Below are 14416 nucleotides of genomic sequence, written 5' to 3'. Positions count from 1 at the left end.
AATAATTGTAACTGATGAAACTTTTCTCAGTATGAAAATAGTTGAAGAGAATAGAAATATATATATGAGGGTATATATGTGGGCATATGAATGCATATGTGAATGTGTGTGTATATGTTTACAGGTATACATAGATAGAGGGCATGGGACCAATTTAATAGGAAGGAATGGTACTTAAAAGGTGAAATTAAGAGGTGAGAGAGGAATATAATGAGAGGAGATGGGGAGAGTCAGAATGGGGCAAACTATCTCATATAGAAGAGGCAAGGGAAAATGGTTACAATGGAGGGGAAGAATAGGAAGGCAAAAGGGAATGGGTCAACCTTATTCTCATTGAATTTGGCTTGGGGAGGAAATGTAATACACACTAAATAGGGCATCTCACCTCACAGGAGAGTAGGGGGGAAGGGGATGAGAGGGGGGATGATGGAAGGGAGAGTAGGCTGGTGGGGAGGTGGGATAGGAGGAAGGGAAATATAGTCATTCTTTTACAATATATCTACTATGCTAATGTTTTACATTAGCTACACATGTACAACCTATATTGAATTGCTTATCTTCCTAATAAGGGTGGGTGACAAGGAAGGAAGGGAATGAGTCTGGAATTCAAAGTTTTAAAATCAAATGTTTAAATATATATACTATTATTAATACTATTTTACATGTAATTAGGAAATAAGATATACAGGCACTGGGGCATAGAGATCCACCATGCCTTACTAGAAAAGTAGAAAGGGGTATGGGAGAAAATATGGGAGAGAGCAGTTTGGAGGAGGGGATATCCTGTGGGGCTGCTATTTTTGAGCAGTGGGTAGGGGAAAAATGGGGAGAAAATTTGTAACTCAAAATCTGGCAGAAATGAATGATGTAAATCAGAAGTTAACAAAGCCTTTGAAAAATGAAAAAAAAAAGTTTAATAGGTGATCATGAGGAAATGTTCCATTCTGAATCCTCAGGCTGAGTCACTTACTCTACAAGAATTCTCTTCCCCCCAAGTAACTGCAAAAAAAATATAGTTACAGTCTTTTCAGCTTCTAGGGAGCCAGGAGAGTTTAATCATGAGAGTACAAAATTTAGTCCTTTATTGTGTTTACATGACAATAGAATAGATATTAGTTTCAAAATTCATTTTATTCGTCCTTGTGTAAAATACTGACAATGAGTATCCAAAAGAATGGTTTGGGTAGTAGGAAACAGTAATTCATTGAGTGGACTCAGAGTTAAGCTGGTGCCTGGAGAAATGGCGATATAAAAAAGACATATAACAGGGCTTCAAAGTTTATTTTTACAATATTGTTGTCATTTTTTTTCCATTTTACTCTGCATCAGTTCATACAAGTCTTCCCAGGTTTCTCTGAAACCATCCCTTTCATCATTTATATCAATACTATGACTGGTCTAGAAAGATTAAACACTTTATCCTCTCTGAGCAGAAACAGAGGATAGAGTCATAGACATGAAATTATAGCTTCTAATAATCCCATCTAAGACTTAGATAAAACAACATTTTAAGTTACAAATACAAAATTAAAAACAACCCAAGGGACAATGGAATAACACTAGTGGGTACACTGCAGGAGGTTACCAAAAATTCAATTCAATTCAGTAACATGTGTTAAGCACCCACTATGTGCCAGATACTATGCTAAGCACTAGAGATAGAAAAAGAAAAAAAAAAGACAGTCCCGCCCTTGAGGAATTTGAAATGCCATGGGAGAAGACAACACACAAAAGAAAGCTGAAAAGAAAGGAGAGGGAGCCATCAGAGGGTACCCTGTATGGGGGCATGATGTTCCATAGAATAAAAACCAAGTTTATGGAAAATGGAGAGTTAAGAACATGAAATAAGTGGATGACTAGCAAAGAAAATGGGTTAATCATATAGTCCTAACGAAACAACTGATGGACAGCTGGGTAGTACATTGTTAACCCCTAGAAATTGAAAATAATTAAAGAAAAGTCTGTGGCAGAAGTGTTAAATGCCAAGCCTTCTAACAAAATCAGAGGAAAGCTTGAATCAAAAATGTAATTGGGAAGTGTTTAAAAAACTAAATAAAAATGAAATAAATGAATGTTAATTTTTGGTTTCTAAATCAGTATGCAGCCCGTAGGAGTCCACTTCCATTTAAGTTTGACACCACTGGTTTACATTATGTTGGGTGAATTATCTATGAAGGATTTGCAGAACCATAAAGAATGAGAAGACTGAAATTGATTTGATTTAGGCAGTACCTGAACTGATGAAATAATGCGTCCAAGACTTATTTATTCACTAAAGTTTTTCTAGTTATGTATTAATGATTATATCTTGTCTTCTGTCTAATGACATATAGATGGGAATTTATATGCAAACACTGATAACAGATACAATTTACCAAATATTAAAAAACTAAAATTTAAATTTCTGTATCCTTCCATATACTCTGACTCATTCCTCCTAACTATATTTTTCATGTTTATGTTTCATATTTCTACCCCCTCCCCTATTCTCCCAGTCCACCACCAGCTTCACTTTATTCCCTTCATAATCCTGACTCAGTGGTTCACCAGTTCAACTGTTCATTATCTTCTCCTTTTGAATCCTCTGTCCCCTTGTGCTATCATCCTTCACAGCCTATCAACCCCCATCCAAGGGTTACTCCCACTCTCTGCCTTCTCTATTCCTGGTTCTTCCTTCTGGAAGAAGTCACAGAACCACAGAGTCTTGGATTCACAACAAAACTATGTATTCTAATCCCAACTGGATTGTAATCTTCTTATTCTTCCCTGATTAACTTTCTTTAAAAAAAAAACTGATTTATTTTGTTTTTATATCACCATTATTTCTCCCTCTCCCCAGTGATCTTTCTCTAGTATAATGGAGGGAAATGGTTGAGACGGTCCTGATCAATTAATTGATTCTCACCAAACCACTTGTAATAAAGAATCAGAATAAAAGGGTATGAGGCTGGGACGTAGTTCAGTAAAACTAACCAACTCATCAACAAAGTTTAACAATGAGTCTGACAAAACATCCAATGTTTCACATCCACAGTCCCCTACCTCTGCAAAGAAGGGAGGGAAGTGCATTTTTTTTCCATCTTTTCTTCAGGATAAAGCTTGTTTATTATATTACATAGTACTTAGTTTCAGTTTTCATTGGGGATGTTGTTTTCCTGGTCCTGCTTTCTTTCCATGCTCCACTGAATACTTCATATTCATCCTCATTGATTTTCTATCAGCCTATGATAACCTAAAATGGTGTTCTAACTCTTCTTTTCTCAATCCCCCTACTCTGCTACTACCTTCTCAGCAAAGGACCTAATTTCCTATTTCACTGAGAAAACTGAGGCCATCCAAAATGAACTCACTTTTTCCATTCCCTAAAACCTCTATTTTCTCCTATTCTTTCACCCTCTTCCCCATTCTCTGGGGATGAAGTAGCCCCTCTTACCCAGGATAACCCTTCTACTTATGCTCATATTCCCATCCTTGCTCTCTCTCATCTTCAATCTTAGTTTCTGGTTCCTTCTACACTAATAGCAAACATACCTATATTTTCCTCATCCTTAAAAGACTTTCTCTTGACTCAGTCATCCCTTCAAGCTATTATCCCATATCTTTCCTTCCTTTCACAATCAAATGACTAGAAATCAATCAATCAACAAAAATTTATTTAGCACCTACTATAAGTAAGGCTCTGTGCTAGGCACTGAACTAAGTACTCAGAATGAAATTAATATCCCCAGTGCCTAGCACAGGGCTCTGAAGACAGCAGTCTTATAAAAATAATTGTGGAACTGAATGGAAGATAACTTTTTCTGTTTCCAAATCCTGTGGAATCTTTCCTATTAACAGACATAGTCTGTCAGGGAACATCTACCCTATCCTACTGACATGGTGAGGTTGTAAGTGCCCTAATGCAAGAAATGCCTTTATTCTAGAAAAGATGGAGAAAAAATGGGCCCTTTAAATCCAGGCTCCTCAATCTCACCAGCCCAACAAACTTAGAGCCAGATTATAGAGGGTCTTGGGAATTTTAATTTATTCTATAGGCAAGAGAAAGCTATCTAAAGCTCTCTAGCAATAGAGCAAAACAATCAAAAAAGATCAAGTAGCAGCATATCAGATAAATCAAGCTGACAACTGAGTGATTATGTGGAATAGGTAGTAATAGTTAAGGAGGCTTAGCCTATAAAAATAACAATAGCTAGCATTCATATGTATTTTCATGTTTACAAAGACCTTTGCAAATAGTATCACATTTTATCCTCCCAATAACCCTCGGAGATAACTTCTAGTATTATCCCCATTTTACAAATAAGAAGACTGAGGCAGACAGAGATTAAGTCCAGGGTCTCACAGCAAGTCAACATCTGAAGCAAGATTTGAACTCAGGTTTTCCTTACCCTACCCCAGCATTCAATCCACTGCATTGCTTAGCTGCCTCTTGATAATCAGAGTCACTGGATTCTGGAATAAGCACTTTATCATTTTCCTCTCCTCTTGGCTCCTCCTGTGGAGCTGGATGGCTTATTCTGAGGAGGCTTGAACTGGAACTTGGATGAGGATTTACTACTATAATTGGATAAGTGTTCTGTTTGGGAAGCAGGTTTTGTGGTCTGACCCTGGTATTTATTTGCTCCTGGCTGACACGCAGTTCTTATGGGCTTGCTAGTTGTTTTGGCTGGTTGAGGCCGCTGGGGTGTGAAGCTTCCTATATGACAGGCCGATTTTGTTGGCTGCCCAGCTCGTTCTGATGGCTGAGATTTCTGGGTCCCAGATGTTCTTCCTAGATTTGATCCCTGTGACTGGGAGGCTGGCCCCTTAGATGTTTCTCTAGACCGTGCTTCTATAGGCTGGTATTGTCCTGAACTTGATGCTCGTCTCATAGGTTTCTTGGTCACTGCTACATGTTGGAATCCTGGGTTCCAGAACCATCCTAAATGGATATTTGGTCTAATAGGTCGAATAGATGTTGGTCCTAGAGCTTGCAAATGAGCTGTCGGATAGGGGAATTTACCGGCTCTTAAATTTTTTGATTGAGATCCCTGGTATGGAGCCTGTACAGTTTGAGAAATGGGTCTGGGTGGTCTTATAAAATGATGTCCTAGGGAAAATCTAGAGGATTTCACAAATTCTGCAGCTTTATAAATTCTCTGGGGTTTGCAAGCCCCTCTGTCAGAACTTCTACTTTGTATATTGGCCCTTCTATTGTGAAAGGCCAGAGGGCCTAACCATCTGGGCCTAAGCCCTGGCCATACATTGGAGCCCATGGCCCAGGAGGGTCTTGGAGGAACCCTGTAACGATTGCCTTTAATCATAGTCAGTGGGTGCCTCCAAGCCCATGGGCCAGAGGCAAATGATGTAGTATGGTGGAAAGCATGAGGTTGGGGATGGACTCCCCTAAAAACCCTAGTCTTTCCTGTAGGCATCTGACGCTGGCTTCCTGGTAGATTTCTGCACTGAGTATGGCTCGGGGGTATCTCAGCCTCACCTGCTTCAGCTGTGGCTTCACTAAGGGTTCCTTGGAAACCTTGGACTTTCTCACAGTCCTGATCCACCTGGATCCCCAACTCTCTTGCCAATGTTGCCATATCTTCCACTGACACGTGTTTGAGAGGAGAGTGCATTATCTCCTCCAGGGCTTTATGGAAACCCTCTGCATACCTTCCTCTGTTCCCTATATCACTCTCCTCTAGAAGCAGCAGCTGTGATGGCTTCAGTTTCAGAACCCTCTGGAACAGCTGAGCTTCTTCACTCTCCCTAGACTGGGGACTGAGAATGAAGTAGCATCTTTCCTTAGCAGATTCTCCTAGAAATGCCAGGAGGTCCCATTCCCTCTCACCTGGACAGTCAGTAAAAATGAACATAGCTGAGGAGACCTCCATTAAAAAGCCAAACTGTGTCCAGAAGCACTCCAGATCTCCCCTAAGGTTAGCCACAGCCACAGGCTCTTGGAAAAAGTCAGGATTTTCCTTACCAGTGCCACTGTTAGGGAAACACCAAGTAATCTCAACCAAGCCATCAGAGATTTGCCGAGGAAGTAATGAGGCATGGGAGTCTCGGTGGAGAAAGATTGGGGAAGGCTGCTTTTGGGGAGGGCTGAGCATTGCATTAAGGACTTTGGATTTAGATAAACCACAGCACCCCAGTCGAACAAAAGAGATTAGTGGCATTTTCATAAACACTAGGGACTTTACAGCAACCTGAGCAGTATCTCCTAGGGAATGTATTGAGTCCTTTGGCACAATGTTCTTCATGGCCCCCAGCATCAAAATGCACTTATTGTTCTCTGCATCTGGTAGCAGCAGGGGAAGGGCAAAGTGGCACTTAAACATGTTTCCCAAGACCTCCTGCTGCAAAGAGTTGTCAGAACAAAGCATGATGGCACAAAGGACATCAAGGGGGTTAATGGTCCCTTTGTCTCCAAGACCCATATTTTCAACTTTAGTGATCAGTTCGTCTTTGCCATCCTCGTCTATGACACTCTGACTGAGGACTATATCTCTGGCAGTCATATCCAAGGACTGAATTTTCACTAGGAAATTCCAGGGTAAGTCTGCTGATGTCTGAGGGATCCAATGACATCCATGGTCTAAGTGAAACTGATGAACAAAACTTGGTAGAAGCTTTCTATTCCTGTCCATTTCCAAACATGACAGTATTTCTTTGAATGTTTTTCTTCTCCCTAAGAAACAGAGGAAACACTGTGAATAGCAAAATGGTCATTAAAAACAAAGTTAACTTTGTTGACTAATTCTTTATGGAATTTATCTGTTGCTTAGAGAGAATGTAAATCTAGCTTCCAACCAACAAACTTCTCCCTTTTTAATTTGTAAGAGGAGAACTCCATTGACTATTCTATCTACTTAAAAGGATATCTAACCTTTGTTAGATAAGAACATTTCTTGGATCAATCAATCAATCAGAACCAAGTATGAACATGGCCAGTACATCTACCTAAGTCAATCAAAGTTATTGTTTGAGAAACTTGCTTACCCTCTAATTAAATTTGTACAAAAGGGATTCTAAGGGTCTAAAAATGAAGAGGAAAGGATGGGTTCAGAGAGAGCTAAGTCAAGAAATGTCAGCCCCAGGGCAATCAGCAACAGGAAAAAAAAGAGAAGGTAGGACTGAAAGATAGCAGAAAAGGGAAATATCAAGGACAGCCATTAGCTCCACACATATCTCAGAGGAGACCGGAACTAATGCTTCCAGTATACCCACCTACTCAAGAACAAGAAGTCCCCAAAAAGGGTATGCATTTTCAACTTCCTCACCCAGTGCCTATCTATCCACAGACACTACAATATAATCTATTTCATTACCCAAACATTTTCAATAACCTGAACTCATAGACAAAATGGCCAGAGGTTAACAAGAGATCGATACAAATGTAAATCATTTTGGCAAAGATGACACACAAAAATGGAAAAGGACAAATGTTGGAGAGTGGTGTGAAATCAGCTGATTCCCGAACTGTTGGTGAGTCTATGAAAGGGTACAACCATGCTGGAAAGCAATTTAGAATTATACACAAAAAGTTACTAACAGTGCATGACCTTTCACCCAGCTATACCACTTCAAAGCCTATACTCAAAAGAGATCAAAGAAAGAGGAAAAGTGTTAGAAAAAAAAAACTGGCAACTGTATCCTTCTGGGGAATAGATGGATGAATTGTGATATTTGAATGTGATGGAATATTATTATACTATAAAAAAGAGGAAATAGACAATATTTCAAAGAGACAGAAAAAGACTTATAAACTGATAGAGTAAAATAAGTAGAACCAGAAGAATAACTTATACTCTAATAGCAATATCATAAAAATCAACAATCAGGATTTTTATAATAAACTGATGCAAAATGAAATAAGCAGAACTATAAGAACAAGAACATAATAAAAACAATTTACTTTGAAGGCTGTTAAGAATAGTGCAATGATCATCAATGATTCCAAAGGACCAATGATGAAGTATGCTACTCATCTCCTGACAGGAGTGAAGAATCCAGGAAGCAAAACAACACATATATTTTTTAAACATGCCTAATGAAGAAAACTGTTTTGTTTGACTATGCATATTTAATATAAGGAATTTAATTTTCTTTTTCAATGAGGTAGAGGGTAAGGAGAGAAAATATATTTCTGTTCATTAGACAAATAAAACTTTTAAAAATTTTTTATAAATAAATTTAGGCAGAGACCATAACCTCTGCATAAATGTTAGAAATTTTCCTAAAGGGGGGCTCAGAACAATTATGATTGAACTTATAATGTTTTGTCTAAAATAAAGTCCCTAAGGCCACAGAAGAAACTATTATATTGACCCTATGCTTAAAATGAACTGCTTATTGTAGCAAGGTCTTTTTTTAACAACAAAATCTTTTCTTAAAATGTTAATACTTGTCTCTGACTTAATCTAAACTCCAACAGTTGACTTCCATTGTATTCCCTAGCTACTTCTCTTGGAAATAGTGACTGATGTCACAGTAGTGGACTTAATGGAGAGTTGGGAAAATAAGGTCCAATTCAACTTTATGTGTTCAGTGCTGGGAACAGAGTCATTCTTTTCCTACACAAGAATTGGATGGGTTATGAAGTCTTCTATAAAGAGGACTGCCTCCTCAGATCTGAAAGGGCCTGTATGATAAAAGGGAATGTGTTCAGTAGAGGTCACCTTTCCCTTCAATGTCCTCCAAATTTATAAAATTCATATTTCTCCCAGCTCCAATGCAGTATTTGACAAATGACCCTTCAAGCATTTATTAAGTGCCTACTATGTGCAGGGTACCTTGCCAAGCACTGGGGATACAGAAATACAAATGAAACAGTCTTTTTATCTCAAGAAACTGGTATTCAGGGCGGCTAGGTGGTGCAGTGAATAAAGTGCTGGCCCCGGAGTCAGGAGGACCAGAGTTCGATTCCAGCCACAGACACTTTAACACCCACATAAAAAACTAGCCATGTAATCTTGGGCAAGTTACTTAACCCCAATTGCCCTCCAAAAGGATAAAAAAAAAAGAAACTGGTATTCAATTGGATGTCTACATAAAGCTGACATAAATAGCTAAGGAAATCAGGGTTCTAGCTCTTCCTGCCATTACTGTACCACACTTAAAAGTACACAGCATCTATTACACTTCCCTAACTATTAAAAGGGGGAAATTTGGCAAAAAGTACATAAAAGGATTTGAGCATTTCAAGATATCATTATACTTATTGCCATTGGGAGATGATACCAAGCCTAGAAGCAATATTTTTAAAGAGTACCCACTTACCCCAATAATCAATAGTTGCTCCCATTTTAAACATTAGGCCTCTAATCTCCCAAACCTTTTCATGCATCAAAATCCCCAACACTAGACTGAATGTAGTATGCTTTCTCTGAAGAATGAAATGTAATATCCAAATTGAAAAGTTAATAATTCACAGTGTGATGTAGTAGACAGGGTGCTCAGAGATGAAGTCTCACCTCTGACAGTGTTTTATGTGACCTGGCAAATCATTAAATCTCTCAGTACCCAAAGCTTGAACACCAAGTTGAAGAGAAGGTACTGACCTGTATTGGGAGAAGATGTTTCCTCATCTAGGAGTTCCCACTATCAGTGTAATTACATGTCTAGTTCCTATTCCTAATTTATAACATGTACTGTAGAATGTGTCATATGACACCATCCTGTCTTGCAGACTAGCACCTGGCTATAGTCTGACCACTGCTATTCAAAAGTTATAGTTTTTGCTACTTTCCACCATCTCCCTTGCTCCAGGTACTCCTTTGCTGCCCTACCTCTGATGAAAGGACACGGATACAGGAGAGGTAGAAAGGAGTGCTATGAATCTACTATTCTCTGTTCCCTGACTGGCTCATGGCAAGATCAAAATTCTGTTATTGTTTGTCTTAAACGTTATAGAAATATGTGTGTGCATGTAGCTAATTTTATTCCTTTACCTTCTAAATCTGCTGCCTCCTCCTCCTCCAGAGACACTTCAGTCTCTAAATTCTCATAGCTCTGTTCATTATCCAGGTACCCAGTCATGTCATCTTCCCCACAGTACTCAGTGTACTCCAGATCCTCACAGGCTTCCTCTTCCTCTGCTGATTCTGGATCTTCAAAATATGGCTCAGGTTCTAGATAATCCGTTTCTCCTAAGTATAAATCAGTATCTGGACTCTCACTTTCCCATTCTTCTCCTAAGTACACAACAGTTTCTGGATTTTCATAGGTGTCTTCATCCTCTAAATACATTGCGTCTTCCAGTTCATCTCCTTCCTCTTCCTCCTTCCTAGAGAAGAAAATGATTGCTGAATTACTAACTCCCTTGTTCCCTGAAGGCCCAGCAGTTTTTAGATCTTGACTTTCCTCTTCTAAAGACATAAGAACATCAGTATTCTTGAAGTGTTTCTTTTCAGAGAATAGAATAACTTCTGAATTCTTGTTCTCTTCTATGAATATAGGAGTGTCTGCTTTCTCATATCCTTTCTCTTGTTTAACAAATTCTGGAAAATAAAATGGATTTTTCTCTCAAATTGAAAAAATGAATTTTCTAATAATTTAGGTTTTGATAACCTTCTACTAGAGAACAGCACCAGAAAGCCTCACTCACTCAGGTAGGCCTTGTTCTTCAGCCAAAAATGTATTTCTCCCACCCAAGGAAACCATATCAGATTTACTGGACTCCCACAAAAGTTGCATTCTTTTAAGGGACCTAGAGTTAATTAAAAAACTTGGCCCATAAACCATATGGAGGCCCCCAAAATCAGTTCAATTTCTCTATGCCACAGACACCAGGGACAGCCCAGAATTCATCCAAGTTTAGAAACCCCAAAATGAAATGGCAAATCTCAAAAATAAATAAAAGTGTGTATTCCTATGGCTGTCATAGAATCTGAAAAATAGAAGGGACCTTCAGAAGTCATCTCTAGTTCTACACCTGTTTCTTCCAAAGACTTCATTTAAAGAATGTCTGCTATATTTTTAAAGGTCACTAGAAATAAAGATTCTATTATCTATCAGCAACCTAGATAAATATTAAACAATCTTTATTAGGGGAAATACCTACCAACTCCCCCCCCCCCGCCACAGCAAGTTAATTTGTCTTCTGGAGGAAAAAAAGAATTATAATCTGTGTATCCTTAGAAAACTGAGAGAAAAAAGGAATTGTTTGTATTTCTTTAGGAAACTGGACTTACACTAATAATTACAAAACCTATTCTTCAAATATGAATATGTAGCTACTAGTTCACCATATCCAAGATATTTCCAAAATGACTAGTATGTATAGCTAGCATAGTGTATACAGTTACAATTTTTTCCTGTGAGAAATTAATTGATCCTTATAATAATCAAACTCCTAACCTTGAAAGTATTAGTAACATGGTCTAATCAGCTTATCTTAGTGTTGAAAATTTCCCAAATTCCTCTCATTAAAAAAAGAATCTATAATTTATTCTAACATAAATATAAACATATACAACCAATGTTGTCAACCAGTCAGAATTCTGTCGTAGAATATGCATGTGATAAGTTTGCCATTCTCTATGTTTGAACTGATTAAAATTAAGATTTTAGGAACCCTGTTTATATTGAAGCTGTATGCTACTGAAACTGATCTATGGAGAAAGAGTTTAAAAGAGGTAAAGTGTACAGCTCATTCAAAATAAACTTAGAAAACATGAGTTCCTCTGAACCTATCAAAAAGAAATTTATCTGCAGTTAAGAGATAGGAAAAATGTAAAAAAACAATTTAAAATGAATTATTTCTTCAGAAAATCTGGCTTTAAAAAAAAAGTAAAATCTCAACTTACCAAGGACAGACCAACTGGTTGCTGAGTCCGGAAAAGCACTATGCAAACACTCAAGGAACTGCTGACAGCTTCTCTCTCCCTTTTTCTGTATCAGAATTAACAACTTCCTACTTTTCTTCAGTGGGTCTGTGACAGTCTCCAAGATATCATACTCCTCTTCAGAAATTAGGTTCCTAGAAGTTAATGTATCTAACAAAGAATCAAGATCTTGCTGCAGAATTTTAACTAACTTTAGTCTTTCCTTTTCAATGATTGCAGAAGCCATAATCGGAGTAGCCATTGTTCCTCTTTTCACTCGACCTGGAAACAGAATGTGAAAGTAGTTCTGGAGCAGTCATCTGAAATGAGACAGTCTGGCTTTTAACAGATCCATACAGTTGATAGTCATTTATCCATGATATTAAATCCACCAGTTTTCCCAACACACTATCTCCTACCCTTAATGATGTATTTTACATATCCCTTGCTCTCACCTAGGTATTTCTATACACACCACCTCCACTTTCTCAACACCCACCACATCCTTCAAAAAAAAAGTAATAAACAATAATCAACACATTTATATAGTACTATGAAGTTTGCAAAGTATTTTGCCAACATTACCTGCAAAGCAGGAACTATCTTTAGAGAAGAAAAACCAGATTGCCAGAGTTAAGAAATCAGTTGCCCATAGGTCAGTAAGTGCTGAATTCGTAAGCTCCTGCAGAATGTAAACTCCTTAAAGGGACAGTGTGTCATTTTTGTCTTTTTATCCAGGTCACCTAGTATATAATAAACAAATAGTAAATGCTGAATTACATTTGAATCTGAGTGTAGCAAATCCATTCACAGAGCTATTAGAGCAGAGGTGTCATACATGCCAGCCTGTTAGACAACAGAACAAGATTGAAATGTAACTGGAAAATATTTAACAAACTAAGTAAAAATACAATAAAACACAGATAATGTAAGTGTGTGGTTTTCTAAGTCAATATGTGGCCAGAAGGGATCCTTATATTTGAGTCTGACACCATCTCAATAGAGTATTGTTGTAATGCCCATTTCCTCAGTGGATAAATATTGACTTTTGAATAGACTTTTTAAAAAATTGTATTGCTATCTTTTGTTTTTATATCATCTACATTTCCCAGAGAAAAATCAACAATATATTTTAAAAGTCTGACATTTTATAAATATTAATGATTAAATAAATATATACATATAAATTCTGTTTCAAAGCACTTATAAAATATTTATTCTCACAACAACACTAGATGGGAGACATATTATTATTCCCATTTTACAGGGTTCAGGAAACTGAGGCAGAGGTTAAGTTACTTGCCCAGGACCACACAACTAGTGTTTGAGACAGGACCTGAAATCAGGTCTTCTTGACTCCCAAGACAAAAAGCACTTTATCCACTGTGCCCCATTGTTCCTAGTTCTGCAAAGAAGGGAGATGCTTTTTCATATCTTTTTTTGGTCATATCTTTTCAAGTTTGGTCATATATTTTACAGCATTCAATTTTATTGTTCTTTCAGTTTACATTGTTGCAATCATTGTGTAAATTTTTCCTGATTCTCTGAAGTTCATTTTGTATCAGTTCATAGAAGTCTTCCATGTTATCCCTTTTCTTGAAAGGATAAATTATCAAAGAATTTGAATAGAAAGTTTCAAAAGAGGAAACACAAGTCATTAACAACCATTTCTAAATACATTTAATCAAAACTCTTTAATAATTAGAAAAGTTAAAATGAAAACAGTTTTGATATGCCATCTTTTCTCCTTCCTAACTTATTTCTGTCAAGAGGACCACCATTTTCATCAGGCAGGTATATAATTTCAGTAATGTGTAAGAGATAATAATTGGTAAGGCACTTAGGACATACAGTACCTGGAAGATAGTAAGAGTTCCACAAATGTTAGCAATCATTATTAACTATATCCAAATACATATATAGTTTCCTCACTTAGAATGTAACACTATAGAAAACGGGTTGTTTCAGTTTTTTCTTTTTATCTCCATCACTCAACATGGGCATAGTAGAAAAGCTTAAAAGTCCCAAAATAGTGCAACCAGGAGAGAAATGAGATGTTCAGAGATGAGCCCCCTCCCCAAATGGAGGTTTTGGAGTTTATAGCTCCATCTGCCAATCAGGACAGAGAGTAGTGATGAGGTAGAACAACAAAGGTAATAGGAATCACTTATGACCTCTCACCATTCTATTAGACTTTGAATAAACTATAATTTTATTGTATTGTATTTGTGCAATTTATTGCATTTTATTTTTATATTTTAATGAATTTTTATTTATATATTTTATTATATGTATCATATTTTATATTAATTGTATTTATAAATTATACAGTTTATTGAATTTATACAATACTTACTGTATCTTAGGCTTTTATTTGGACTGTGTGTGTGTGTGTTTGTGTGTGTGTGTGAGCCAGCAGTTTGTTTAGGGTGTTATTAGGGAACTCCCTCCACAATCACTTCCTCCACCTAAATGTCTATGACTCAATAAATTCTAGGGAGTGAGGCAAGATACACACAGTTAAAGTGAATAGTGTCAGAAAAAATTTGAAGCCAGATTTTCCCAATTCCAAGCCCAGCCCAGAAGTTTGTTTATCTCAGGCTGCCTCT

General features: G+C 37.3%; 4 protein-coding genes across 8 annotated transcripts in view; 2 read left to right on the top strand and 2 right to left on the bottom strand.

Annotated features, from left to right (window-relative positions):
* The window catches only part of TTC33 (tetratricopeptide repeat domain 33), a 236696-nt gene that overhangs the window by 19519 nt on the left and 202761 nt on the right, over window positions 1-14416 (top strand). The gene's annotated exons all lie outside the window — the stretch shown is intronic.
* The window catches only part of C7 (complement C7), a 289650-nt gene that overhangs the window by 110036 nt on the left and 165198 nt on the right, over window positions 1-14416 (bottom strand). The window lies entirely within an intron of this gene.
* The window catches only part of RPL37 (ribosomal protein L37), a 40182-nt gene that overhangs the window by 19516 nt on the left and 6250 nt on the right, over window positions 1-14416 (top strand). The gene's annotated exons all lie outside the window — the stretch shown is intronic.
* On the bottom strand, window positions 1060-12545 carry CARD6 (caspase recruitment domain family member 6). 5 transcript variants are annotated; one of them, XM_069096215.1, is made up of 4 exons: window positions 12393-12545; window positions 11790-12089; window positions 9933-10481; window positions 1060-6670 (listed from the first exon to the last, which is right to left on the bottom strand). In XM_069096215.1, exons 2-4 carry the CDS (start codon window positions 12067-12069, stop codon window positions 4470-4472), a joined length of 3030 nt encoding a protein of 1009 aa, XP_068952316.1. In that variant the 5' UTR covers window positions 12070-12089; window positions 12393-12545; the 3' UTR covers window positions 1060-4469. The 5 variants fall into 5 exon arrangements, with proteins under 5 accessions (XP_068952316.1, XP_068952314.1, XP_068952318.1 ...); XM_069096213.1 differs by having other exon boundaries at window positions 11790-12127; window positions 12393-12541; XM_069096217.1 differs by lacking the exon at window positions 9933-10481 and having other exon boundaries at window positions 11790-12127; window positions 12393-12541.

Source organism: Petaurus breviceps, unplaced genomic scaffold (assembly GCF_028583685.1).
Source record: "Petaurus breviceps papuanus isolate PSGF00001 unplaced genomic scaffold, PetGlider_PUasm1.0 229, whole genome shotgun sequence".
Lineage (NCBI taxonomy): Eukaryota > Metazoa > Chordata > Mammalia > Diprotodontia > Petauridae > Petaurus > Petaurus breviceps.
This window is presented reverse-complemented; position numbering and strand designations above follow the sequence as displayed.